This window comes from Echeneis naucrates, chromosome 7 (assembly GCF_900963305.1).
Source record: "Echeneis naucrates chromosome 7, fEcheNa1.1, whole genome shotgun sequence".
In the NCBI taxonomy this organism is placed as follows: Eukaryota; Metazoa; Chordata; class Actinopteri; order Carangiformes; family Echeneidae; genus Echeneis; species Echeneis naucrates.
In genome coordinates, this window is record NC_042517.1 from 18,321,041 (window position 1) to 18,346,865 (window position 25,825).

General features: G+C 41.1%; 1 protein-coding gene across 2 annotated transcripts in view; it reads right to left on the reverse strand.

The window, feature by feature from the left end:
- The window catches only part of kcnd3 (potassium voltage-gated channel, Shal-related subfamily, member 3), an 83,302-nt gene that overhangs the window by 10,846 nt on the left and 46,631 nt on the right, over positions 1-25,825 (reverse strand). For both annotated transcript variants that reach the window (XM_029506471.1, XM_029506470.1), the window contains exon 2: positions 3,970-4,132. In XM_029506471.1, the coding sequence (XP_029362331.1) occupies positions 3,970-4,132 (163 nt within the window). The remainder of the gene's footprint in view (positions 1-3,969; positions 4,133-25,825) is intronic.

Sequence of the window (25,825 nt, forward strand, 5' to 3'; positions counted from 1 at the left end):
AAGGTGTGATATGCAGAATTTATAATGAGACCTACCTGAGGATATTATTACCTTTATGCAAATAAGCTCTCAGGGGCGACAAAAGAATAACCCTTGCAGATTGGACTCTGTGTCAGATCTCTTTATGAGATCGTGTGAAAAGAAAGGGAAGGACTTTGAGCCAGTGTTCAATTCACTGTCAAAATTCAAGTGACACTGAAGACTATAGGGAGGCAGAATAGAAGAGATGTCTCAGCTGTGTGGTCATTCTCGCCATACTGCAACTACTTGCCTCCTCGTGTATCTTTCCTTTGTGCAGTGAGATAGATCAGGGGCTGTCGCTCTACAGCCACCCAGATGGATGGATAATTGTAATGGGACCCCAGAACAGCTAACAATTAGACCTGAACAAAGATGGATGAGGATGGTAAGGGGGGAGGGATTGGATAAGGCATGTAAGGAGAGGGGAAAAAATTGGGGAGAAGACAGGAGGCCTGTCTTCCCTCTTGTCTGCTCCCCCAATCATTGTTAAGCACTGTGAAAAAGCAATCTTGAATGGCTATCCTATTTTACTGTCAGTTAAACATAGCCATATTCTAAGAAATGATTGAAGAACAAATTGATTCTGTGAAATATGACCACGTGCAGGTTGTAATTGCTGAGTAAATGTCCAGTACCACTGACTAAATGATTGGGGGGGGTGTCATGTGTCGTTAAGATTATGGAGCATTAAGAAACAATACATGCTATGCAGAAGGTAGTAATGGGTTTACTGAAAGATATGGCATGTCTGAGTAATGCATTACAGTGGTGGGACATTAGAAGTTGATAATGGCTCCATCACACAGGAGCTACACTGTGTGATGGCGTGTCGTTGTCTTTCAGTACAAGAGTCATAGAACATTAAATTAATATGTTGTAACATACACTAAGTTGTACACATGTCAACAGTAGTTAAAGAAAGGCAGTAACATCCATTTGAGTGTTTACAAGCACACCTTTAAAAGCGTGTGCTGAGGCTAAATATGCATTAGAGTTCATTTTAATGGCTATACAAATGCTTTTGTGATATTTTAGTCTAGACCAATTCAATGGACGGACCGATCGACTTGCCCTCCATCCAATCAAATTAGGCAAAAATTTTGCATCTGGGTGGGACGCATAATCAAATAATTTCCAAAAAGCTAGCACAATGTGTGATTCAAGACTTGCTCCAGTGGTTTGAAGCACACAAGCTTAAATGCTAAGCAACACTTAATCCTGTGGGCTAATTAAAGATGGAGATGGTACACAGATTGCGGCTCCTAAATGCTCCAAAATATCACATTTGCAAACCTATCATCATCCTCGGCAGTTAGGTCTTGATTTGCTCTTGTAATAACTCTCTTAAGGATCAACAAATCTGGGTGGAATATTATTGTGAAGGTGATAATAAGGCGTTTTAGTCATGCTGTTGTGAAATGAAGACAACCTCTCCGGCAGATCTATGGGTGCTTGAGGAAATTGCTGACCTCACTGCAGGCAAGCCAGGGAGGCATTCAAAGGCCCGAGGGAGACATTTAGTGCTGGTTAATGACGACAGCACTGTCATGCTACACAGATCACCTGTTTTAGATTTCTGAATGTGTAGCGAGCAGTGTGTGGGACACTGCACCACACTGCGGCTCAATGGAGAACACACTGGAAGGTGGAACAGAGGAAGGTCAGGTCTAAAGTGACAGGAAGTAGGGTGGATTTTAAAAAATAAATAAATAAATAAATAAATAAACACGCACACACAGGCGTGACTTCATGCACTCAAAAAGATGCACAGACATACACACCTTCCTTCCAGCCAGCACCTCATCTGGGTGATAGCTATTTCAGGAAAGAACACAGCATTAGGACACACACCGCCTCCAGCTTTCCCCCCACTGCCTACTCTCCTGCTGCCTCCGCTGCTCCCTCATTCCTTCCTTCTGGCCTTCATCGTCACCGCTCCTCTCCCTTTTCCTTTTCTGTCTCAGTAATATGCATCTCATTGCTTCCAGCCTGTTTTCAATCTAGATCATCTTTCCAACCTTTTCAACCCTGTCTCTGTCCTCCTCTGCGTCTCCTTCAGCTCCCCCTCACTTGGCTGTGTTACGGTGGAGTCTTGCTTGGCAGACAGTGGTTATGGTTAGTTAAGACTGGGCAGCGGTCAGGCCATGGTTGGACCGCAAGACTTTAAACAGATTTAAACAACTAGAGAGCATGTGCAGAGATGGATGGCAGTAATCACACGGAGGGTGAGTAAGGGAAGGGGAGGAGGTTAGGAAATAGGGGGTGGGAGGTTGGATGGAGAAAGAGCTGAGCTGAACTGAATTGAGGGGACCAGAGGAAAAAAAAAGTAGTGAAAAAAAAAAAAAAGAGGTGTGAGAGGGTGATATGAGAGAGGAATGGACTCTGAAAATATGTGTCAGTGTGTGCATGTCTGCAAGCTCCAAACAAACACACTACTATCTATCTCAAGAGAGCAGAAACTGTCAAGCTTGCCCTCAAACTATGATTACCAGCCCACTTTTTTTTTTAAATGTGCACCAGCTGATGCTGCTTCCCAGTTTGGCTCATGGACAACACAGCACAACGTGATTCTTTAAAGGGCTAAAGTGTGGGCTATTTACCTGGAGGAAGAAAGGATCTTTAATCCTTCCACAGTTTAAACACAAGTTTACATAATTCATTCATGAATTTGTACCTCTTTTTTTTTTCTTATTATGATACTTGCACTGATAAAATCTCCTCACAAGAATAACCCAAAAAGTCAAGGTTTTGGGTTTTTGGCCACAATTGGAGTAATGAGAACAGGTAGAGTTAAAGAGCGCTTTGGCAAAATAAGAATTCCTCCATGAGTCCGAGCAGTAAGCTTATTTCAGGTCAAGTAATTCAGTGTCATGGAAAAAAGTTATAATCGAATGTATTTTTTTCCTTTAATTCTGTGTTTTGTTGGATCAGATTTGATCAAGCATTCACCAAATAGTCTTGATAGATAGATGGAAGAACATGTAATTTTCCAGCTTAGCCTCTCTGTTTTACCTAGTTACTTACAATAATGTATGTAGTACGATGTTTGAAGATTAGTTTTACTATTAAAGAACTTATAATACCTTTCTAAAAATATGTTTTACTAACAACTACACTTTGTATGGTTGTATGGCTTTTTCAACCAGTCAAGTGGATGGATTCATGGTCACTAGTTACAGTTGCAGATGTGAATAAAGGCCAGAGGTGCGTTTGCAAAAAGTTATGATGTTACAGTGAAGTTGACCTCTGACGACTCCCAAATTCCCTCACTTTGTTTAATCCAATTAGACATTTGTGTTAAATCTTCTGAGAGGCCACAGTAACCTTGACCTTTGACCACCAAAATCAAATCCGTTCATCCAGGAGTCCGAGTGAACCTTTGTGCCGAATGTAATGAAATTCCCTCAAGGTGTTACTGAGATATTGTTTTCACAAAAGGAAGGACAGATGAATATGTGTGTGTGTGTGTGAGCGACTGAGGGGAAGAGAGAGCGGGACAGAGCGTGTGTTATAACGTTTTATTTTTTTCGATCATTCATCAATATCTGGACACACTTAATAGTGATTAAGGAGTCTTACTTGGGGGAGGGGCTACTTCTTGTCCCCAATGAAATTCAGGTATTCAGCTATGCTTGGCTAATATCGCAAATTATACTTTAAGCTGTGCAGAGATCTTGTAAAGAACACACGAGCATCTAAAACGCAATGCGGTTTGAAGGAAAATATGGAGCTGAGGTTTGTGCAGTGATGCCGTGATACTCACGCAATATGTATCACACACCTTCGGTTAATGCAAATATTTACTGTGAGTGAATATGCATGCTTTCGGGATGATTTGAACCCCGTGGAGTCCCTTCCGCCTGGTAAGAGAAACGTCTCGGCTGGCGGTTTGAAGGTCCGACCCTCTGGGGCCCAGCCGAAGGGAAATAAAACTGTGTTCACCTGTACCTTCTGCGCCCTCCGCTTGTCAGCTCTCTGGTTCTGGTGATAGATGCGGCTAAAGTTGGAGACGATGACAGGGACAGGCAGGGCAATTACCAGCACCCCACTCAGAGAGCAGATCGAACCAAAGATCTTTCCTGCAATCGTCTTCGGCACCATGTCTCCGTACCTGTGACAGGAAGAGAGACAGAGAATGAATTTAGTGGGTCATTCTGTTATGCTTTTGATAAAATCTGTGGTGGCCCAATGTACACACACTTACACACAGAAATCACATGAGCCAGTTCAGGCGGCTCCCCATTCATTCTCCATGCACAACACTTTTATTTTTAGGATTCCCCATAATGCACGTTTTCATCCACATCAGATTCAATCTTAACCTGTGGGCCCTACTCCATCCAAAGAGAGACAGCGAGCAGCTACTACCAAAGTTCTCTGGCCAAATGACACAGTGGAGTCTATTGACTCATTCACTGAGACCAGATACTATTAACCTTTGGAAAGAGAGAGAAAGAGGGGCGCATGGCGAATACCAGCGACATTTCCCAAAAGCCATTTAGCCCAATTCAATCTGTCCAAAGCATTCCTATCTCAGCTAAGACAGACAACAGAATTGCAATAACTAATATAAATCCCTAATTTTACAATGATAATGCCAACCTACAAGACTCAACAGTGGAGAAGAAGGACAGAAGACAGAGAAGAAATTCAAATGCTAAAAGAGCATGACTTAAGCAGGCAAAACAACCTTTTATTCCTAATGGTGTTCATTTCTTATTCATGAATAAAAAGAGCAGGTAATTTGTTCTTGTTTTCCAGCTAAACAAGAAGTTCCACTGAATTTATCAGAGCTGACTGCAAATATAAAGACAGACTGCAAATAAGACTGAAACAAAATCACCTTTAATGTGTGTGTGTGTGTGTGTACTGGCTGTCCATCATAGAGAGTTGTGGAGACCAGTTCAAACATTTGTGTCTATGTCCATCCTCAAGAACTGCATATGAAAAATGCCTGAACCTTGCTAAATTTTATATCTCAGCCATAGAATAATCTCTCAAACTGTGCAATTAATACACAGCACTTGTGCTGGAAGAGTTTGAATGTGCACATTACTGGCTCTCCTGGGTAAAGAGACAAATGAGTTAATGATTCATGGACACACTTGTCTGTGAAGATAGCTTTTTCAAATTTGCAGTCTGGGTTTGCCCTCAGACCCCAAAAGGAAATGTCGCAGCAAAGGCAAAGCCCGTCTCTTTTCTGTCTCGTAACGCTCACCTCTGCAGAAAAAAAAAAAAAGAGAAGCTGAAAGACACAGCAGTGTCAATAATCCACAGGTGGAATTACAGAGGGAAATACAAATGGAAACACACACTGGCACAGTACACAATACAGGTAAAGCACATTTACCTCAGCACTGCACAGTATGTAAACACAATTCTGAGCTACCTGGATTTTTTTGACAGTTAAAATAATTTTTTGAATCCAACTTTTTAAAGCCTGTAATGAGAATATAAAACACAACATGTTGCTCTCCGTTAAATGAAACCACTGATCAGTAGATAAATTAGGTGCAATTACCTTAAACAGAGCTTGCTGAAGCATTAAAGGGTTGTTTATATATTAAGTCATCAGCTATTTACTGTATATTTATATATCACACACACATTACACTTTTACTCTGCATAGGTTTTCTCTTTATCTTCTCAGCGATATTTTCGAATATCTTTCATCAGTTCTATAAGCCAGTGTATGACAGAAGGAACAACACATTTTCACATTAATACTAATAACACAAGGACAGAAGAGCATTTGTCACTGGTACCCTGTGGACTTGCGAGAGCACAGATCTTGTCAATGAACCTATTACTGCTGTTGGGCACCCATGCATTTGCAAAAACTAACTCTTATACACATGCAGTCTTACACACGTGAGTCTGCAGATGTGACATTGTAAATCAAATCAAATCAAATTTACACATATAGCTAGAACTTCAGTCAATGCTTAAATACAAAAATGGACTTGTAGATTTCCAGAAATATGTTGCTCAATAGTGCGAATAAAATTGTGCCTTTTGACAGATCACACTGGTTCTTGCTTGATGACCCGGCATAAGATACCCCGTCGACTTTTCATACACAAACAATAATCTGCACAAGAAGTTGTCATCATGATGGTCTTTTTAGATTCTAAATGAAGCATTTCTGTGCCAGTCCACTGTGGATGGAAAAAAAAATGCAGAGCATAGGCTACAAACACACACACAAAACAAAAACAATTCAGTCGATTTTGGAGACAGGGAGATGAGACAAGAGACGAAACTTCATAGTCATTCGCCACAGATTTCAACAAATACAAGGCCAATATGAGGCCATTTAAGTGGAGGGTAGTTTTTGCATCAACAAAGCAAAACACTGCCCACACACAGTAAACTGCAGCTCCACAGCCATAAGTGAGAATATACTTACAGAGAACATTCGTTGTCTCTTCCAAGAACTTTAATGGTCTTTCTACCCAAATTAGGCAATAACAATCCCATCAGTGCTCCAAAGGCTCTATCGCTACAAAACATTTCATCCCCTTCCCTCTTCAGAAGATGTTTCCATTAGGAGGAATAAAAAGCTAATCATATTCATCTGCAAGCATTCTTTAATGGGTTCCTATCAGATTGTCTGATAGGGGCCCTAATACTACAGTCAATTTGCCGCTCCCATTTAGTCAAGCTGGTCTGTCCCTGATGATACCATCTTTGAGCCATTATACATAACGCAGAGATAAAGCTGGGCTAGCATGACTTAAAATAAAAAAAAAAAAAAAAGAGACTAAGTAGTGCATGTGTGTGCGTGTGATAAGTGAGGTTAGAAGTAATTTCTCTCCTTCCTGTCTAGATTAATGCTTGAGCCGTTTCTGACATTGCAAGACGACACTGAAGGCGGGGAAGGTGGTGCCGGTGAAAGTCACAGAAAGGAAGGAGATGGGTAGGCAGTGAAAGGGGGACGGCGAGATATTTCCTCAGCAGGTGCAGTGCACCCATGAATTTCTTCCCCTTTTTTGTCAGCAAGTCTCCCATCTCTTGCTCATACCCCGCCCGTTATATATGTTTCTATGTGCTCACACACACCAACACACAGTCAGGATTTTCCCGTGCCATCATAGGACAGTACAGTCTCAACGGGTTTTATTAATAAAGTCTAGAGGGCAGAGGTGGAAGGTTATTGAGTAGGACTGAGTGCTCTTGTGAAGGCATTTGGGATGGATGTGCTTTTCAGAGTTGGTCTGTGGGCTGACAGACGATGATGGCAGGTCATGTCATGTCAGGTTGGGGGAGCACAGCTAAGCCTCATATATTCTCATGGATAAACACAAAAAGCCCACAGGTGGAACATAAAACAACCAATCCGAGAGCAGGCACATACACATGCATTCTTAATGGTAAAAAATTTATTACAATATATGCTTAGTAAAAAAGACTTTTATTATATAGGTTTGCTAAAAAAACTGTATGAACCACAGCTGGAGATGAACTGTTCACAGAGAAAATATGAGTTGCTGGAATTTGTTTTCACTTTGTGGATCATAAGCTGCTTTTAGGTATGTACAGGAACATTATAATGCCATTTTGAGTGATATTTTTAGGATAGAGGTTTTCTGTTAAAAAAGGGGGTGAGGGGGCATATTAAGTATTGAGGGTTGGATTTTCATTTACAGCCCTAATCCCATGTGATACCTCTGGAGCTTTCCCTGTTCCCCTCAGACACGTATGGACCACAATCCCTTGTTGTTGATTGACCTCCCACCCCCACTGATTGCATATATCACGTCACAACACCTACAGCTATTGTTTTCTATGCAAGCTCACACACAGAAAAGGTCTGTGAGGTTACACTGATGCATGTTAAGCGCAGCTTCACTCATCAGCGTCTTACAAGGATTTTATTTTTACTTAGTTTTGGATTACTTCAATACCAAACATGCAAATAAAGACGACAGAACAGAAGATGTGTCTATTGTGTGTACTGTTTAAAGTTAACAGAAAATATGCAATTTAAGACAAGATAAAAGTTTACATCATAAAAGAACATTGGCTGCCTTCTCAGTTGAAGTTCAGTTTAGTATGTTCTAGGTACCAATGGTGACAAGTGAATCCCAACCTTCTGTTATAATGAAGGAGGAGGACTTGCTCCATGTGGTCATTGGACATGAGGTAAGCACATTTCCTCCATAAATGAACAGATGTTCAACTGAAGCACTACAAAGCAGTGTAGTATTGTATTTCATGAAGAGCTGCTTAACCAAGGGAAAAGTTCGTAGTGAATCCATGCTCTTCACAATGTCATGGAGGAACCGCCGTACCTCTTCTTCAGCTGTGCTTTTGTCAGCCCTGTTTCCTTCACAAACAAAAAAAATCCTCACCTGAACCATCAGTCTCATGAGTGCTGTTCTTGTTCGTTACAGGAGATGCTCTGGATTCCAAAGATGTTGTCTCCTGAATCATTGTCATATCCTCCCTCTTCTACAGAGAAAGACAACACAAGTGAAGTTCTGCCATGGTAGTTGTTGCCATTTTTGCTTCATGGCTGCTCATGGCACTTAAAGCGACTGTCAAGTGCCTCAGTGACTGCAGTAATGATGTTTGCTGCGTAGCTCACTTTCAGCAGATTGTCAGAGAGTTTAGACTTGAGGATTAAGATGGTTGGAATGAGGAACCCAAGATAACACTATTTCTACCCCTATAGATCAATGGATTGAGCAGGCGGCTGTAACACGGCAGCTCGTGAGGGTGTAGCGTGGCCACTCCAAGCCTTCTACATATGTCACTCAGCTGAGCTTCTGTAAGTCCAATCAGTTTGGAAATGGCCATATATTTTGAGCTCCATCTTTTGACACACAAAACAGAAACCCTCATGTTGGCAATATCTCGGACTGCTTCTGCAGCTGCTGATGACCGATGTGTATTGTTCCATATAGAAGCACACTTACTTGCACTTTGGTACACTTTCTGGGTTGTCCTTTTCGATGCTGCTTAATCCACATCATTGGTGGGAATAAGGTTGAGCGTGTGTGCTGCGCATCTTTGATGAGGGGAAAGGAAAAAATTAAGCTCCTCATCTCCCTCCATCTTCAGAATGACATTCACATCCAGGAATCCCATCATCCAACTCATCTGGTGCTGCTTCCTCAGTTGTTTCAAAATTAATGGAAGGCTTTAACAAAGTTGCTCCCGTTGTCTGTGACTGTGGCCCTTACTTTGTGTTGTATTTTGCACTCTGCATGTATTTCACGGATTTTTGCAGCAAGGCCAGCAAAAGTATGCCGTCCCTTCCCTCGTATGCAGGCCAGAGCTGCAGACCTCCTCTCCATAGTCCGCTCCTCAATCCAGTGGCATGCCATGCCAAAGAAGTTTCTATTACATACCGTCCACAAGTCTGTTGTGCACACATTTGTCACTTTCTGAAATGTTGCAGGCAAGGTTTCTTTCATGGCAGTAAATTATCTCTCAATACGCTGGACTAGTGTTTGTCTGCACATGACTGTTTTTCCAACACTGATTCCCTCAATGAGCTTTTTGAATGAAGGCTCCTCAACCAAGGAGAAAGACTGACTATCATCAATGACAAATTCAAATATCAGTCTACTGACTGTACTCTGGGATGTACTGCGTCCAAGGTCAAGTTTCATTTGTTAGATGTGAGGATGTACGGCCTCTTGTCCTTTTCCATGTTCATGTGTGCTGGGCTGCTCACTTATCTCGAACTGGGTAGTGGTTTCATTGGTCAGAAGAAAGTGACTTTGATGCTTTCTCTGGAAAATACATGGCGCAAAATTGACAATCAGATAACTTATTGTGAAATATACAACTGTTCATGGATTTCATCACGTTATAATGACAATAACTGCAATAACAATACTAATAATAATAATCATAACAATCACTACAATTGTTATAGTTATTACTAGATGTAAAAAATTGCCACCTGAAAGAGGTGTGTCAGGTATTAACATGCTACAGAGTTACCTAAAAGTTGCCTACAGAACATCAACAATAGTAGTAACAATTGTTATTATTATTGTTATTGTAAAAAGAAAGAGCTGTTAGGTATTAACATGCTCCCAAGTTACCTACATGTAATTTCCCATATGTTTATGCAATATGTTTATTGCCCGTTATGAGCTGTAATGATATTAGATGTAAATAACATAAACTGGGTGATTAATTTTTTGACGGACTAACGCACTTTTTGGCACGACACGAGTCAGCTGCTAACCCAACGGTCCCAAATTTTTTCCAGCAGTAGTTCTATTGTGCAGTATTCAATAACCTGCATTGACAGGTTACCAAGAAAAAAAAATGGATTTCTGTGTATTTCAGCAAGCATTAGTGGTTTGACACCATACCTGTAGATGTTTCTTTAAGTTGGCCATCGAGTCCCTGGAAGTTGACAGTATTCTGGCAGCTGGCAGGCATAACTTGCACTATGGTGATGTTGTTCCCCTTTTCTGATTTAAAGGCAAAATAATGCCGTAGTTTCCATACAGTGAAGGCATTTTTCTTCCCAACAGTGGCCATAAAGATGGTGAAGCCTTTTAACGTCTTTAGGCGGGTAGTCGTTTCACGTGATGTCGTGTGTGTGTGCACTGCACGTGTCTGCAGCAGCTCGTTTGATTTTAAAATGTAATCTTATTAAGTAATCCCCATTTTTATGAAATATACCGGTGGTCGGATTACTTTTTCCCCCCTGTATTGTAACGGATTACAGCTACGTTGTTTTTTTTTTGTATCCTAATTACATATCGCTGTTACATGTAATCCGTTACTGCCCAAGCTCATTAATAAACAGCAGCCCAACTATCCTGAGCTGCAGCATTTTACACCATTCATCCCCTCGATTGCCACTTCATTATACACTACTGTGTGATCATCAAAGCCTTGCACTGATGATAGAGTTACGGGGAGAGAGAGAGCGAGAGAGAGAGAGAGAGAGTGCAACTCGTTAATTTTGATCTTTTCTGTATGTCTGGTATCTTTGCCTCATTGGCTTTGTATTTAAATTTTCTGTAGGCAGGTTGCAATATGAGTGTAAATGGTTGTTTGTATGTATCTATATGTAAGCTCTGTAATAGACTGGTGACCACACTTTGCAACCACTTTGCTGAGTATCTTGTTGCGATTTTACGTTACAAATCTTAGCTGTGTTAATTACACAGAAAGGGTTGGACAAAATTATGGCCTCCCTCTCTCATACAACAGGTGCTTAAAATGTGTGGTCAGTTATTAAAGGCTATGGCTCAAAAACAACATTAAAATACCACTATTGGGATTTAACAAATTAATTGAAATTCAGACATAAATCGATAAAGTGATTATAACTATGTTTTACTGTTATGTATGGCAGACTTCTCCATATGCTGCATGCAAAACCAACATCCGATACAACTTTGTTTTTGTTTGTTTTTGGAGTTTTCGGTTGTTGTTTTTTTTTTATTAGCTTGAAATTAACCTGGAAATATGATGTTGTACAATAAAGTGCCTAATTGCCATTGAGTGGCCATCAAGAATAAAACCAATATAATATCACTGTCCTCACTCCTCCCTATTAAAAAAAAAAAAAAACAGTGTGATTAATATGCGTTCCCACTGTCTTCGAAACAGTCAGTGCCTCTGAGTGTAGAAAGCAAACTTATTTCACCATATTAAACAATTCATATACCCAACTGAGGTCGATTTTGGAAAATTACACATGTTGCAACAGCGGTCATAAATATGGTGCTTCATAAATATATCCATAAATGGTAGTACAGTCCAATTTTTATTGGGAACCTGTCACAGGCCAATGACTCTTCGCTCTTTTGGGTTCAGCAGAGTGAAAGATTGTCTCTCCAGGCCTCTAACTCTCAGCCATTCATCCACCTGTGCTCTCATCTGACATTTCATGGCCAGTCACTCAAATGGAAGTAACTCTGCTCTGATGACACATAGTTCTGCTGGGAGTGGGCCAACCATCTAAAAATCACCCTGACAAAAGTTACTGCAGGAAATCAAAAAAATAAAATAAAATAAAATAAAAAGTGGAGGTGGGAACAACAGGCATATAGAGAAACAAGCAGACAAAGGAGAGGAAGAAGGAAAGAAAGATATTGCAAGAGGACATCAGAGGAGAGTTTCAGATATTGCCAACGCTAATACGTAGAGGGTCAGATATGTTTGGTTTAATATGATTCAAAAGACATCTTAATGTGGATTAAATCAGAGCTACAATAATCTCAGCTCTCCCTTCAGGCAGCTCTGCGCTCGTGAATTCTGATTGCTGAAGAGCTCGATTACGACTTCATTCAGAAAGCTGATTTGCTTAACAACTGCAAGTGAAAAAGGTTCAAAAATAGCTTAATAACAGTGTCTCATATGAGCCTTGCTGGAAAAGCAAGACCCAGGAATACAACAAGTTACGGAGAATCCTGCCAGCACCAAGTATAATAGCTGCTTCACATTACAAACCGATGTTACAATTGATCTCTCAATTTTGGTGAAACATGATCTTCTGATTATTTAATTTCTGCCAATAAAATCTCTACAAAATGCAGTTTTTATGGGTGCCATGCAATATTTAAACCATGTAATAAAGAAGATTAAAAAAAAAAAAAGTACTAATTGCATATATGTGCTCACGGCACCAATCAAAAATCCCATTCATAAGCCAAAGCAACAGGTAAAGTCTAAATTTAAATTGCGATTGTGTTTTTCAGAGTAATATTAACACTGGTGACCTAGTTTTAGACATCTCCAAAATAGACGCTATGATATTATAAAAGTAAAGAGCTGAGCTGCAAAAATCACCAAAAAATGTTCCCGACAGTTGCCTTTTGTAGCTTTTCTTATATCTCCTTCCATACATTTCATGTCATTGTGCAATCTAAATGTGTGAACCTCTATGTCACACCTCAGCTAAAGTAAGTTATTGTCTTCATTGTACTGTGAGTGGTTCATCAGGGCCTGGGCGACGCTCTCAGCCTGAAATAAAGCATCGTATTTCTGCATTTACTACGTGAATGAAAAGGCATAACAAAAGTGCTGTGACAGCGTTTCAGCTCCTATTCCAATCACTCACATATGAGGGGGACATTTGAGGGACATTTAATTACAACAGCACAGTTGCAATGTCTGCTTTTCTATTTATGCAGCATCTTAATGCTTAGACTGCAGCATGAAACTTGCTTTTGTTCTTGTGTATGCTGTTGGTGTTTACTGTTAGACCACTGTTGTGTTTCCTCTTTTAGAGAACACAACAACTAACCATCTGTGCGTGATGGTTATTGTTCCATAAAACTTTCCCTTTTGAGCTATGGAGTAAGTGGAGATCCGTCCACCACCTGGTAGTTAGCAAATATACATCACAGTAATTAATCTAACCCCCCCCCGAAAAAAAAAAAAAAAAATCTCTTATACAAATCTACATTGTAAAGGTGTCAGTGATTTCTTTTCCCTTTTTTCTTTTTTTTTTTTTTTTTTTAATCAATCCACAAGATTATTTCAAAACCCTATTTCTCAGTCATCCAGAGTGCACTATAGGGATATGGGTCATTTCCTCATTTACATTTGTCAAGTGATGAGATAGGAATGGGAAAAAGAAAAACACAGATAAGTTGACAAAGTGAAGGGCATTACTCTCACACTGCACAGTCAGAGGAACCAGAGGAAAGGTCATTAACATCACTCACTCCACAACCAGCTTTATGGTGAACCACACTGAGGGATTGCGGCCACTTCTCAGTAACATACATTTACTTTGCTTCATTATAACTCGGAATAGACTAACTTTGACACTTTGCTTGTGGCAAAAACAAAATGCAAAACCATGATACAGCGCAAAGCAATGAAACTCTGGCAAAGACAAAATCTGTATTGTTTTCAGCCAACTGCGCCGCTCTGGGGTAACTTCTCCATCACTGTGCTAAAATAAAATACTATTTAAGGTCTGGCCATTTGGGTAGCACTTTCTCCAAACTGATAAAAGATGCATAATTTAACACAAAATATAACAGTAGCACAAAGTTTAAATGAACATGGTACAAACAGGATTCATTCGGTACACTTGGATGTCCATGTTATTTTTTTATTTAACAGAGCAAAAGGGGTGTGATTATTGAGCTGAATCCGTCAAGGACACAGTAACACGAATCCAAATGAACACTAATGTTGCTGAGGTGTAGATGGCAAACTGTTTTCCAGCAGGTTTGTTTGTCTGTGTTGTTTATAATTTGTGGTTAAAATATAAACATGAATATGCCTGGATATATAAGTTATTCATATTGATTAACAGGTTGCTGTAATTTAGCAACTGGTGGTTGGCATTTGCTCCATTCATGCATCGCCCCATTGCTCAATTTTAACCATTCATGCGCCAGAAACTAACTCAAGCTCCTAAACATCACTACTCTTATGGGTGTTATTTTTCAAATCCAATTAAAAGGCGTGAGTACACCTACTTGCCAGGATGTCAGTGTATAACAGCCAGGGACACTGTCACAAGCTTTGCTCATTTGTGTGTGAGGATGTCTGTGAATGAATGTGTGTGTGTGTGTGTGTGTGTGTCTGCGTATGTGTGTGGCTGTCTTTGTAATTAGTGTTTAGCAGAGTGCTATCAACAGAACGCTTCAGTGACTCCACTTCCAAGAGTAACCAGGAAGTGCAAACACAATTACCAGAAGAGAAGGAGCATAACAACATTTAAATATGAATTACATCTGAGATAGGAAAATCCCCAAAGCTTGCACTGCCGACTGCCTGTATACTACCTACTTCACAGAGAAAAGTAGCGCCATTAACACATCTGTGCATCTGTACGTGTGCACATCTATGGGCATATGGGAATTTCTAATGCGTTTGTGGGTGTTTATGTACAAAGCCCCAATAGTATGCATATCTCCCCAAGTGCTGATATGCTTAGGCCCCAGAGGGCCGATATGACTGGATGTATGGATAAAACCAGTAATGGCAGTTGGTAATTGAAATAAGAACCCATCTATCTCTGTAAGCTTGGGTACACAGATACGTGTCAGCAAGGCAGAGGGAAGGAGGAGTGAGGTTGATGAGCTGGGGCGTAGTTATGTGGCTCAGTTAAGCCGCTAACAAGAACTAACGGCTCTTGGTAAAAAACGCAAAACTCTGGAGAAATGTAGGAATGCTCAGATTGATCACTTTTGCTGGGTGCAAGACAACAACACAGGCTGCTGCAGGCGCGTACATAACACTGATTTCAGCAAGGAGTGGAGAAGAGAAACAGAGCCTGCCACACAGTCAGAGCCCAAACAATATATCAGCTTATTTATGACTTATGACAGATATATTGAATTGCATTAATGGTGGTCGGTACGCAAGCTGGATATACACGTTTTATAGTTCAGATTAATTTGACAGCAAAATTGCCGTTGTCAGAAATATTCTCACCACTATTGGTTGTTGTGAGATTTTGCAGATGCTTGTGGGCCAAAGATGTTGAAACTACCTCAGGATGACTTGTAATAACCCTCTTTTCATCCAACAATATCACCGAGTTAAAATATGGCTGTAACCCCTAATCATCTCACTACAATCCCATCAGCTGAAACTGAAACTGATTATGAAACTATGCTTCAGTGAAATGGTGAGGAAACATGATGTGTTAGTCATCAGCATATTAACACTGTTGGCGCGAGCATCTTCTTCTGCTGATGTTGGTATTTAGGTCAAAGCACCGCTGTGTTTACAGAAAGCCTCACAGAGCTGCTAGCATGATTGTAGGCTTTTAATCCTCTTTTAGCACTTTGTCCTCATTTTCTTGTTAATTAGTTATAACTTTCATTGATTTAACCCTTGTATTAAATCAGAGTTTTTCCCTCTCACTTCTTTCTGTTTCCTTGCATCTGTGGAAGCATGTGTCCAAAAGGTAATTCAAGTGGCACATTAAATGTATCATAATAAAAACCTTGAAAATTAAGCAAGATTTTGGTACCTAAATGCAGAGACTGCTAATTGTTGTCTATCTGCACATGCACAATATAATACAGAATACACAATAATCATATCATGTTATTCTATTCTTTAATATTTTTATCTAAATGGAATCTAGTCTATATGTTAATTTGATGTTTTTACATGTTTGTAGTTCACTCCAGCCCTTACGTGTCCTCCCTGTGCTCGACCCCTGCTGGAGCCAGTATTCAGGAGATGAAAAGAGGAGTGGCTGTGTGGCGAGATAAGGCTGGAATAGTGAGGAGGGAGAACGCGAAAGGTCAGAGCCCAGGGGTTCAAAGATCATCTCCACACTGAACCGAGCAGCAAGGTGACTGGTTTGTCCCGGAACAGATTTCAGCCAGAGATCAAAGGGAAGAAGAGACAGAAACAATGGGGGGTGGGGGTGGGGTGTTCGAGGGTGACCCTTGCAGAGGCAAACACCAAATCAAATGGAGGGAGGGGAGAAACTGATGGAAAAAGGGAGAGAGAACGGTAAAGCATTTCACCATCTCAGATATACTCTGCCTCCCATCCAGGTCACAGTGACTGAATTTGTTTAACTTGGGCAGACAATTTCCTCCCATCCTAGAACTGGGGTGTATGTGTGTGTGCATTTGTTTCGACATATCTGTGTGTGTGTGTGTGTGTGTGTGTGTACTCTCCCCCACATAAACCACAAGTTATTTTTTATTAGGGGTGGGGAATCTTCTATCTCACAATTCAATTGGTTTCTGATTTTTGGGGCTACGATTCAATTCAAAATTAATTTTGATTCAAAACTATTTGATTCATAATGATTTCCGCTTCAATCTACAGGTGTGCAAAGGATCCTCATGATCTACTCCAGTCTGCTTTGCAAGACAGAATGACAAATGGAAACAGTGTCTGCAGTGTAGTGCAGTTAAACATTGTTTTATTGTTATGTTTTTTCTTGAATGTGTGGAAGCATTAAGGTTTTCAGTTATAACTGAATAAATTGTCTATATTTCATTACTTAAAACACTGTCTCAGGGTTAAATTTGCATAAAATGCTAAAAACGGAATTCTTAAAAATTACCCCCCGCTCCTCAAAAAAACAAAACAAAACAAAACGGGAATTTGGGAAAAAAATAAAACCGATTTTATAGGGCTCTAGGTAAAAACCAAAATGAGTAAATCTTTGCCTTCAATGAGAATGGGGCTGGTGGAATCTCTCTTTCCTCCATTGTTTTAGTTTCCTCCTTGTTTTGGTGCTTACTGCGCATGTGTATGTTCTAGAACCGGCTCCGTGGTGACATCAGGGCGTCCGGCATTGTATCGCACATGTACTGTGACACAATAATATATAACACAGTGGGGATACAATTATTTTTCGTGGTTCAGATCTCTGCCACCAACTTACTACCAGATTTTTACATCCCAGTTCAGCATCAGTTTGCCAATAAGTAGCCAAATGTGCTAACAAGGTCATAAGAAATGTTCATGGAGGTCTAGCAGGCAGTGTAGCAGGTCTAGAATGATTGACTTGACTAAAGTATTGACCTATTGAACTTTTTCCCAAAAGGACATGTAAATTAATTAAGCTCTGGTTCACAGCTTGCTCCCACGGTCCCAGGTGATTTTTCAGCTATTCTCCATGTTGCACATCCTGCAGCCTGTGGATTAAATTGTTGCTTATCAAGTGATTTAAGACAGATCCATAAAAAACCAGCCTCGAGTGAGTTTAAGGGAAATGAGTAAATTGTCCACACGGACATCTGTCTGTGTGTGTGTGTGTGTGTGTTGTCAACGCCCGTACCCCCCCAAAAAAACCACCCAAATATTTAATCATTCATCCTCCATTTCAACACAAAAGAGGCCTCTGCCTGTTGTCATGGGGACGTTGTGAGAACAGCAGCACCAAGCAGCATTCAGAGTGCCATGTCACTGCTGTTAAAAGGGTTACATTAACATCAGCGGCAGGTTACATTAGAGCAGGGCTACATTACCCATTAGTGGGAGCAAAACACATTTGTGGTAGCAGAGCCATCTCAGTTAGCATTTAGCACTAATCTAACTTATCAGGGGTGAACAACCCACCCATTGGGTTGGAGTGTAATTCATACTCAACCTATCTGAGAGCCACAACTTCCGAGGCGCTTTTCTGTTATGTGACGTATGGTTGCTATTTCTGGAGGGTTAAAAAGAAATATATAATAAACAAAAAAATGTATTTCACTGTGCACGGCAGAGAAATATCCTACAAGGGCCAATATCAGTCCATCACAGGAGTGAATTCAGGGCGGAGCAGGAGTTGATACACACAATTTGGTGCTCATCTTTCCCTGAATCAAAGATGTCTCTGTCAGATTGTTTATCTGTGGTAAAAAATATTGGCTCGCTACAGTCTGAGCTTATCACACACTGTTTTACACTGCCTGACTTATTGACTGTGAACATAGGCAACATGGCTCTTCTCATCAGTGCCCGGCATAATGGCAGCATCGACTGCACTGATCTATGACCAAGTCTGATGGAGGGGCAGTCAATACAGCTAACTAAAGCTGACTGGTGTCTCTAAATCTGCTTAAGGCTGGTCAATATGCTCTCTGGTCGGAGCTCTGGAGATAACGGCATATCATCTCAACTTGACAACTCTATCAATGAAAAGTTTACAGCATAAATTCAAAGCTTGTGGATATTGTTACACACATTTAATGCAAAGCCAAAAAAAGCATACAATACAGGACAAAAGTTTTACATAATTTTTCCCATTTTTATAGAAATGAAATAATAGAAAACCGTTTTAAAAAACCTTTAAGCTTACAGTTTTCCTGCAGCAGTGGAACTAAATGAAGACTTTAAAGGTCGATGGAAAGTATTCCCTAAAGGCACCCAAGTTTTATTGATGGCTGCAAATCCTCTACCTTTATAAAGAGAGTGTTGGACAACACTATTACTATGCCTTCAGGACAGCACTGCAGGACTTTGTGTCATATGAGAATGGTGAGAAGAGGCCCCGGCAACAAGTTGGTCAGAGTATCAAATTAAAACGAGATAATGAGCCAAATCACTGGAAGAAAAGAAATGGACATTGCCACATGGTGGAGGGGCAGCAGACATGAAGGTCACAAATCTTTGGGATGAATTGGACAGATGGTAAAGCAAAGTACAAAAGCTGGATGAGTCAGAGATCGTAATTGTTTATTTGCTCGACACTTTAATTTCAGAAATGTTGAGATATGACATTGTACAGATCTATATAACAACTGGAAATACTGACAAGGTAAGCATAAAACAGCGATATTCCCCGAAACCAACTGTGGCAGTAGTGAACAACAAAAGTCATTCTGTCAGCACGGATCAGCATTTGTGAATGAAGGGAGCTGTTGGGATGGGTGTGTTAGTAGAGAAAAGTAGGCTGCAGGAAAAACTAGGCCATCACTGAGACTCAGGAGAGGTGTCTCGAGCCCAGCCTCCTGTCCTATTTCACTGCCTGGCGAGACTGGCATGTGTGTTTGGAGTATGTGTGTGTGTGTGTGTGTGAGATTTAACAGAGAGAGCACCCTGGGCAGTCAAGGCAAAGCTTCAGGCGCAGGAGGCAGAGAGATAACAGGTGAGCTCCGGGGAGGCTACCTGTGGGAGAGAGGAGGCCCAGTGACAGGCCTCTTTGCTGGGGTGAAATGGATGTGTAGAAGCCCCCAGGGCTTTGACCAAATGTCAGACAGTCTGTGCAGATATATTGGAAAACTGCTCAGAACTCTATAGGAATTTGTCACCTGTGTGTGTGTGTGTGTGTGTGTGCGCGCGCACATACCTCAACTGTGCAGATGACTCACAACAGGAAAGAAAGCCATAGAAGGCAGCGCAGGTGGGGGAAGTGTGCATGTAGGTGTTTTTGTTTGGTTGTGTGGGTACAAGAAAAAAAGAAAAAAAGCTTTTGAGTGTCACCGTAAATATATGCTGTACGGTTTCACGAGTGTGCACTATATAGCACAGCACATAAGTTGCCCCCACAACCGCACCAATGCATAAATCCACCCACACGCATACACACATGCATGCATCCAGTCCCACGCAATATTTACTGTACTATGCAGACATTATTTATCTTCAGGTCCCAGTTCTCCGCTGCTCCATGGCTTTGCAGCACATCACTAATTCATTCTTGGCATTTCCCCCATTACTAAGTAAAGGCAACCTTTGAACTGACATGCTGGCCCTTCAATGCTGGGCCAAATTACATCTCAGCTCCTTCTGTAAGCCTATATCCAAGGCAGGGTTCCTCCCACATTGCAACTCTACCCTGAAAAGACCAGTCCTAGTTTTCGAATCAGAATGGACACTTCGGTTGATGTGTGATTCATGTGCACCTATTTGATCTTTGACCGTGCCGATCTAGCAGCACTGTCATCAACAGCAAATGGTCAGTGAGGTGTAGGTGCAGTGTCAGGTTGCCAGGTTAGGTTTTGATGGGAGAAGTGGCTGGTCACGTATCCTGACATGTAATGAGTACTGGGTTTGTGTTACATCAGCTGTGGATATGGAACCTATAGCTGACCTCTGATGAGTTGTTATTCTACATGAAAGTGCAACAGAAAAAAATGCAGAAAAAAAAGTTGGACAGTGAAAAAAATTATTTGAAAAACATTAAAAATAGAAGCAGCTTCATGAGCTGCTGATTTATTGCCTGTCAAAACTGTGATCAAACCATACAGTGTGGTACAGTGAGGCAGTTTGAGCTGACCTACACCTACATTTCATGTATTGATTCTGTCTGATTGTGTCTTGACTGATCCGAGAGAGCGAGACTGACAGAGTGAGAGAGCCAGCGCTGGGGAGGTGGAAGTGCAAAAAAAAAAATAAAAAAAAAGAGGGCAGGCTACAGGGAGGCACTATAAAATTTTAATTCCAGGGAAGTCAGTTTTTCCTCAAGGTCAATTGTTAAAATAACTTCCAAAGGCAATAAGGCCGATACAACAAGTCTAATCATAGGAGAGCTGGGATTCAGCATAGTGCAGAAGAATCAGCATTTTCCATGTTAAAAGCCGGGTCCAACATGAAATGGCCAACTTGATAGCATGCACAGTAAGCCAATTGGTAACTATGGCGATGAATGACGGAGGATAGAAACATTCTGTCTTCAACACAAACAAGCTCTCAGATCAGTGTTTGCTGTGAGTCATAGTAACACAACATATGTAAATAATAAAGGCATGTGCCTGCAGGCACTTTTATGCATGCACACACACAGATTTGCGTTATAAAGATGCACACACCCACAGGCGTACATTAACCAGGCCCTGAGGATGATTTAAAGCCTCTATGCAGTAATGGGATCAGCTGAGAAGGATGGAAGCCAGGGGAATCCAGGCATCAGAAATCATTTCCATCACACATCAGTGCTAATGCCGCTGATACAAATCCATCAGACAGCCATCTTTAATGCAGCAGATAGCCAATCTATCAGGTTGTTGTTCACGTCACCCCCACCAGCCTTCATATGTGTGTAAACCACTTTCACAAATGCACCTCAGAGTTTGGCAGTAATGAGACAGAAGTCTCATGATTTGTTTATTCCTCACAGCACTAAACAGCATCAGTCGATAACATCATAACAATGTTGTTCAGGCTGAATGTTAGCAAAGATATAGATGTTAGGAGAATCAAAATGCTCGTCAAAAGATTTCATCTGCTCAGTTGAAAAGAAATAAGAAGCCAGAAACAATATCACAGAAATAATTCTCTCTCTATCACAGGACATATTTGGTAAAAAAAAAAAAAAAAAATCTATCGAGAATGCAAAATAAACAAAGAGAGGTTATCACCATAACAGGCTTTGATAGATTACCACTTCATTCTCCTGATCTCTCGATAGCCTCTTCATGGGCTCAGTATCCACTGAAAGGGATTACAGTAACCTCTGTCACTATGTGAGCAGATGAGCTGATCCCTCACCCCGCTTTCAAGGCATACTCTGTCTTAAACTCTTCCTTCTTTGGCTGCAACCTCGCCTGGCTCTTACTTTTAACTTAGCAGACCGAAACGTATATGAGGCCAGATTTATGTCCATTCTCTCCTTATAAAGTATATCATGGTACAGAATCGGACATCTCTTGGGACAGGTGATCTTTTTCTTTTTTGAAAGGCCTTTGACAGATAACCCTTTTTTCTATGGCTTGATTAAAGATAGGTGTTTGGCTTGAGGGCATAGAGCAAAGGGGAGAAAGGAAACCCATGAGAATGCACACAGTTGTGTCACGTACAGTGTCTGCTTTATTATTGAGACAATTGTAAAAGTGCCATTTCTTTGTACATGCTGTGGAGCTACAGCTCATGTCTTGCTCTGCTTCACTTTAAAAAAAAAAATGGCCGAGGTCAGACCTAAACATATTTGCCCATATGCTCTTACACCTGCGATATTTCTGCAGACGTAACAGACGCTAACAGAGACACGTGTTTGCTTCTTCATTCATGGCTCTCTTTTAACCTCTCACACTCGCTCAAGTTATCCCTGAAGAGTTTACATCTTTTGGCCCACCTGCATCTGAAGCGAGTGCAGATTGTCTGACAGCCGGTCTGCCTGGTCCTCTCTACCACTCGCTCTGCCCTCCTCCCTGCCCCCTCCAGCTGGCTGTTGTCGCCTTCTGCTCCTCCCGTTGCTGTCTCTGCACCAAAGCAGCTGGTGTGCCAGCCAATCTCTGCCCTCTCCCCAGCCCGTTCTCCCCTTGGCCATCTTGGAATGAACGCACCTCTTTCCCGTTAAATATGGTGCTCTTCATATTTTCCTTTGGACTTTTTTTCATCTCCATTCAGAGGAATAAGTTTCTTAACTTTAGCAAAAGCAGCTGGAGAAGATTCTTGGCCTGTATATGCAAATGTAAGCAAGCCTAGGCAGCAAAGACAACAACTTTCAAAATAGCAAAAATGGTTATGTCCCCAACCTGCCATACAGGCATTGACTACCCCCCTCAACCCAGCAGAGGGTCAGCCGACACACAAACAAAACCCCCATCAACATAGATAGATAGATAGATAGCAAAGAAAGTTATAAGCAGTACTGTTAAAGAGAGAGTTAAAAGAGAGGTAAAATACATATGTATTCACACATTCAAAAAGGCTTGCACGCGCGTGCGCATACACACACACACACAAAAACCCACAGAGTACAGTAGAGTTAGACTTTCACAGTTTGACATTCCTTCCGCTGAGCTGAGTATGTTGAGGCCATTCGCTCTGTCAAAACATTTCAACTTTACCAGGAAGGAATATACAACACCAAGGCCTGACTGCACACAGATACAGACACACACACACACACACAGACTCACACATGAATACACACAGCCAGCTACATACAAAAATTCAAGATACACATTACTGCTGTCTGCCTCTGAATATGTGCCTGCTTGAGCACAAAAAAAACTGTGAGAGAGTGAAAAACGTTCTGAATCAGCTGCCGCTTTACGTTTGACTGTCTACGCTGAAAGAACAGAGAGCAGCATGGAACCGAGAAGGTGCCTTACCTAAACTCTACTGCACTGCTGTGCGCCCCACTCTGTTCACTGTTAGTATATTTCCTGGCAGCTCTTGCTAAGAGCCATCCTTGTGAACCTTAAGAGAGACGCTCTGAGGAGATTTTCAGCTAACCTAAGGGGAACCTGATCAAATAAATTATTTGCCACTTTCCACTTAGTGAATGTTCTGAGAACTAATTGGTGTCACTGGACAGAAAAATATTCATTTAAAACCCAGTTCTTAGATCACTCTCCTGAGCAAGCAGAATAGTTGAGGATAGATTTACTCAAAGAGCATAAGGTGAAGCTGCTTCCTTGAAACAACTATTATTTCTACCTCATAAACTCCGTTCTTATGCTTAACATTTAGATTTAGATGATATTTCTGTTACTGTCTCCACACAGAAAATGTCCTCCCAGTGTTTGCAATGATGTGCAGTGCAACCTATTAATTTGATCACCAGCAAAACAACATTTGGAGCTGAGCTGAAATCTTTTCCATTTCAGAGGCTGCAAACATGTGAGAGCACAATCTGAACATGTGAGTGTAACTGTGTATGTCTATTATTACATTTCCATAGTGGTAGTAATTTGATGTGCATGAAGTAGAAGGCTCCCTGCCTCTTCCTATATATGCTTGTGTGTATACACCAGAGGAATATATACATGAATACATGTTATTTTAACCCCAAGCAAAGAAGGAAGCCTTTGGCAAAAATTAGCCTCTTTGCTACATGACTGTGGACTGATCTGCACCAAGCATCCCTACATGAAGAAAAAATAAGGTGAACGCTTGCTTTCTCTCACATCCCACCTTTCATTGTCATCTCATTTTAAAAATGACATGTTATTGTACCACACATCAAATTGGTTTTTACTCATATTGTGCAACATTGCAGAAAAGAACAAGTTGGTCAAAAGCATGTTATGCTACAGAGTCAAGTTCTATGCACTGACCTTTGCAAAAGCTGATTTTAGATGCTACACTTCATTCTATTCAAAATGTTAACCTTAGCACCAAAGCAGCCATCTCTTCTAACATACAACCAATAGGCAAAGGAGCACAAAATTGTGCCTTCTCCCCCTTCTGCTTGTAAACTGTCAATTTTTTCTGAGATGCAAACTCCATGCACATATAAACAAAACCTGGCAACTAAACATAAGGACACAAACAGATGCCCAAACACGCCAGTGAGGGCTGCATTAGGCTAACTACATGCTGCCTGTGTGAATGATGCTCCATTATTTAGTTGCACACAATTACATTCACAATAACCCAGAGGCCCTCAGGTCCATTGCAGCGAAATACTATGTTCCATGACAAAACATTTCAAGCTCTGTTCCAAAACAGCCGTAACTGGCTGAAATGTAATCAAGTTAGCAAGACAATTAAAGTTTGCTTTAAATTAACTGCTAAATCAGCAAGTGGTTCAAACTAAAACTAGCTGAAACTTGTCAGTCTCTTGTGAAGTCACAGGCCAGCTGCTAAGACAGCTCAGATAGGCAAACAAGAGAGAAGGAGTCTAGAATGGGAAGGCACCAGTGAGCCATACTAGACCTTTCTGTCCTCTTTCCTTACTGCCAGAGAAGGGACATTGGACTTTCACGGTCTGACAAACACAATTAATTGGGGCAAAATGTGGTGCCCTTGAGGCTCCAATGACTCCTGGCTCATTTAATCTGTTCTGCCTAAAATGTGTACCCCCCTCTAGCATGGCTTTAGGCAAAGACTGGCTAAGGGATGCAGTTGGCCATACCCTCACTGGCAAAGGCTTTTGCAAGAAAATGAGACACATTAACCGCAGAATTGTTTCACACTCCCAAAGGGTTTTTTTTTTTTTTTAAAGCTATTTTTTTATATCTCTTTGTGGAGAAATTAAGGAAACGAAGATGAATTGTGAAGAAAAATAGAAGTGGGACGGAAATCTATAGCTATGCCCTAAACTGAACATTGGAATGAATCCTTGTGCACTGCCCACTCGGTTCTCTTTTTGTCTTGATTATATACTAATCATGACAAAAAGGGGAAGTGCTGAGGGAAGTGAACAAAGGACAGTGCAGAGCTAAAAGTAATATATCATTCGCTAAAGAAGGAGGATAAAGCTAAGTGACATAGCAAGACTGCATATAAGCAAGACTGAAAATGCAACGCAGCAAGAAGTGCGTAAAAAGACAGAGCTGGAGAGCTAAATTCAGCATGTAGGGTGAGCTCTAGAGCCAGAGAGAGTGAATATTTAAAGTGTTGTGACTCCTACACGGCCCACGCTGCATATCGAACCACATCAGTATAACGTGGAACAGGTCTAGCGGGTCATCAGCAGTAACAACAGCGGCAGCTGAGAATAGCCTTGTAAGGCTCTGCCGACTGTCAGCCTGCTGCTTAGACTCCAGAGCAGCAG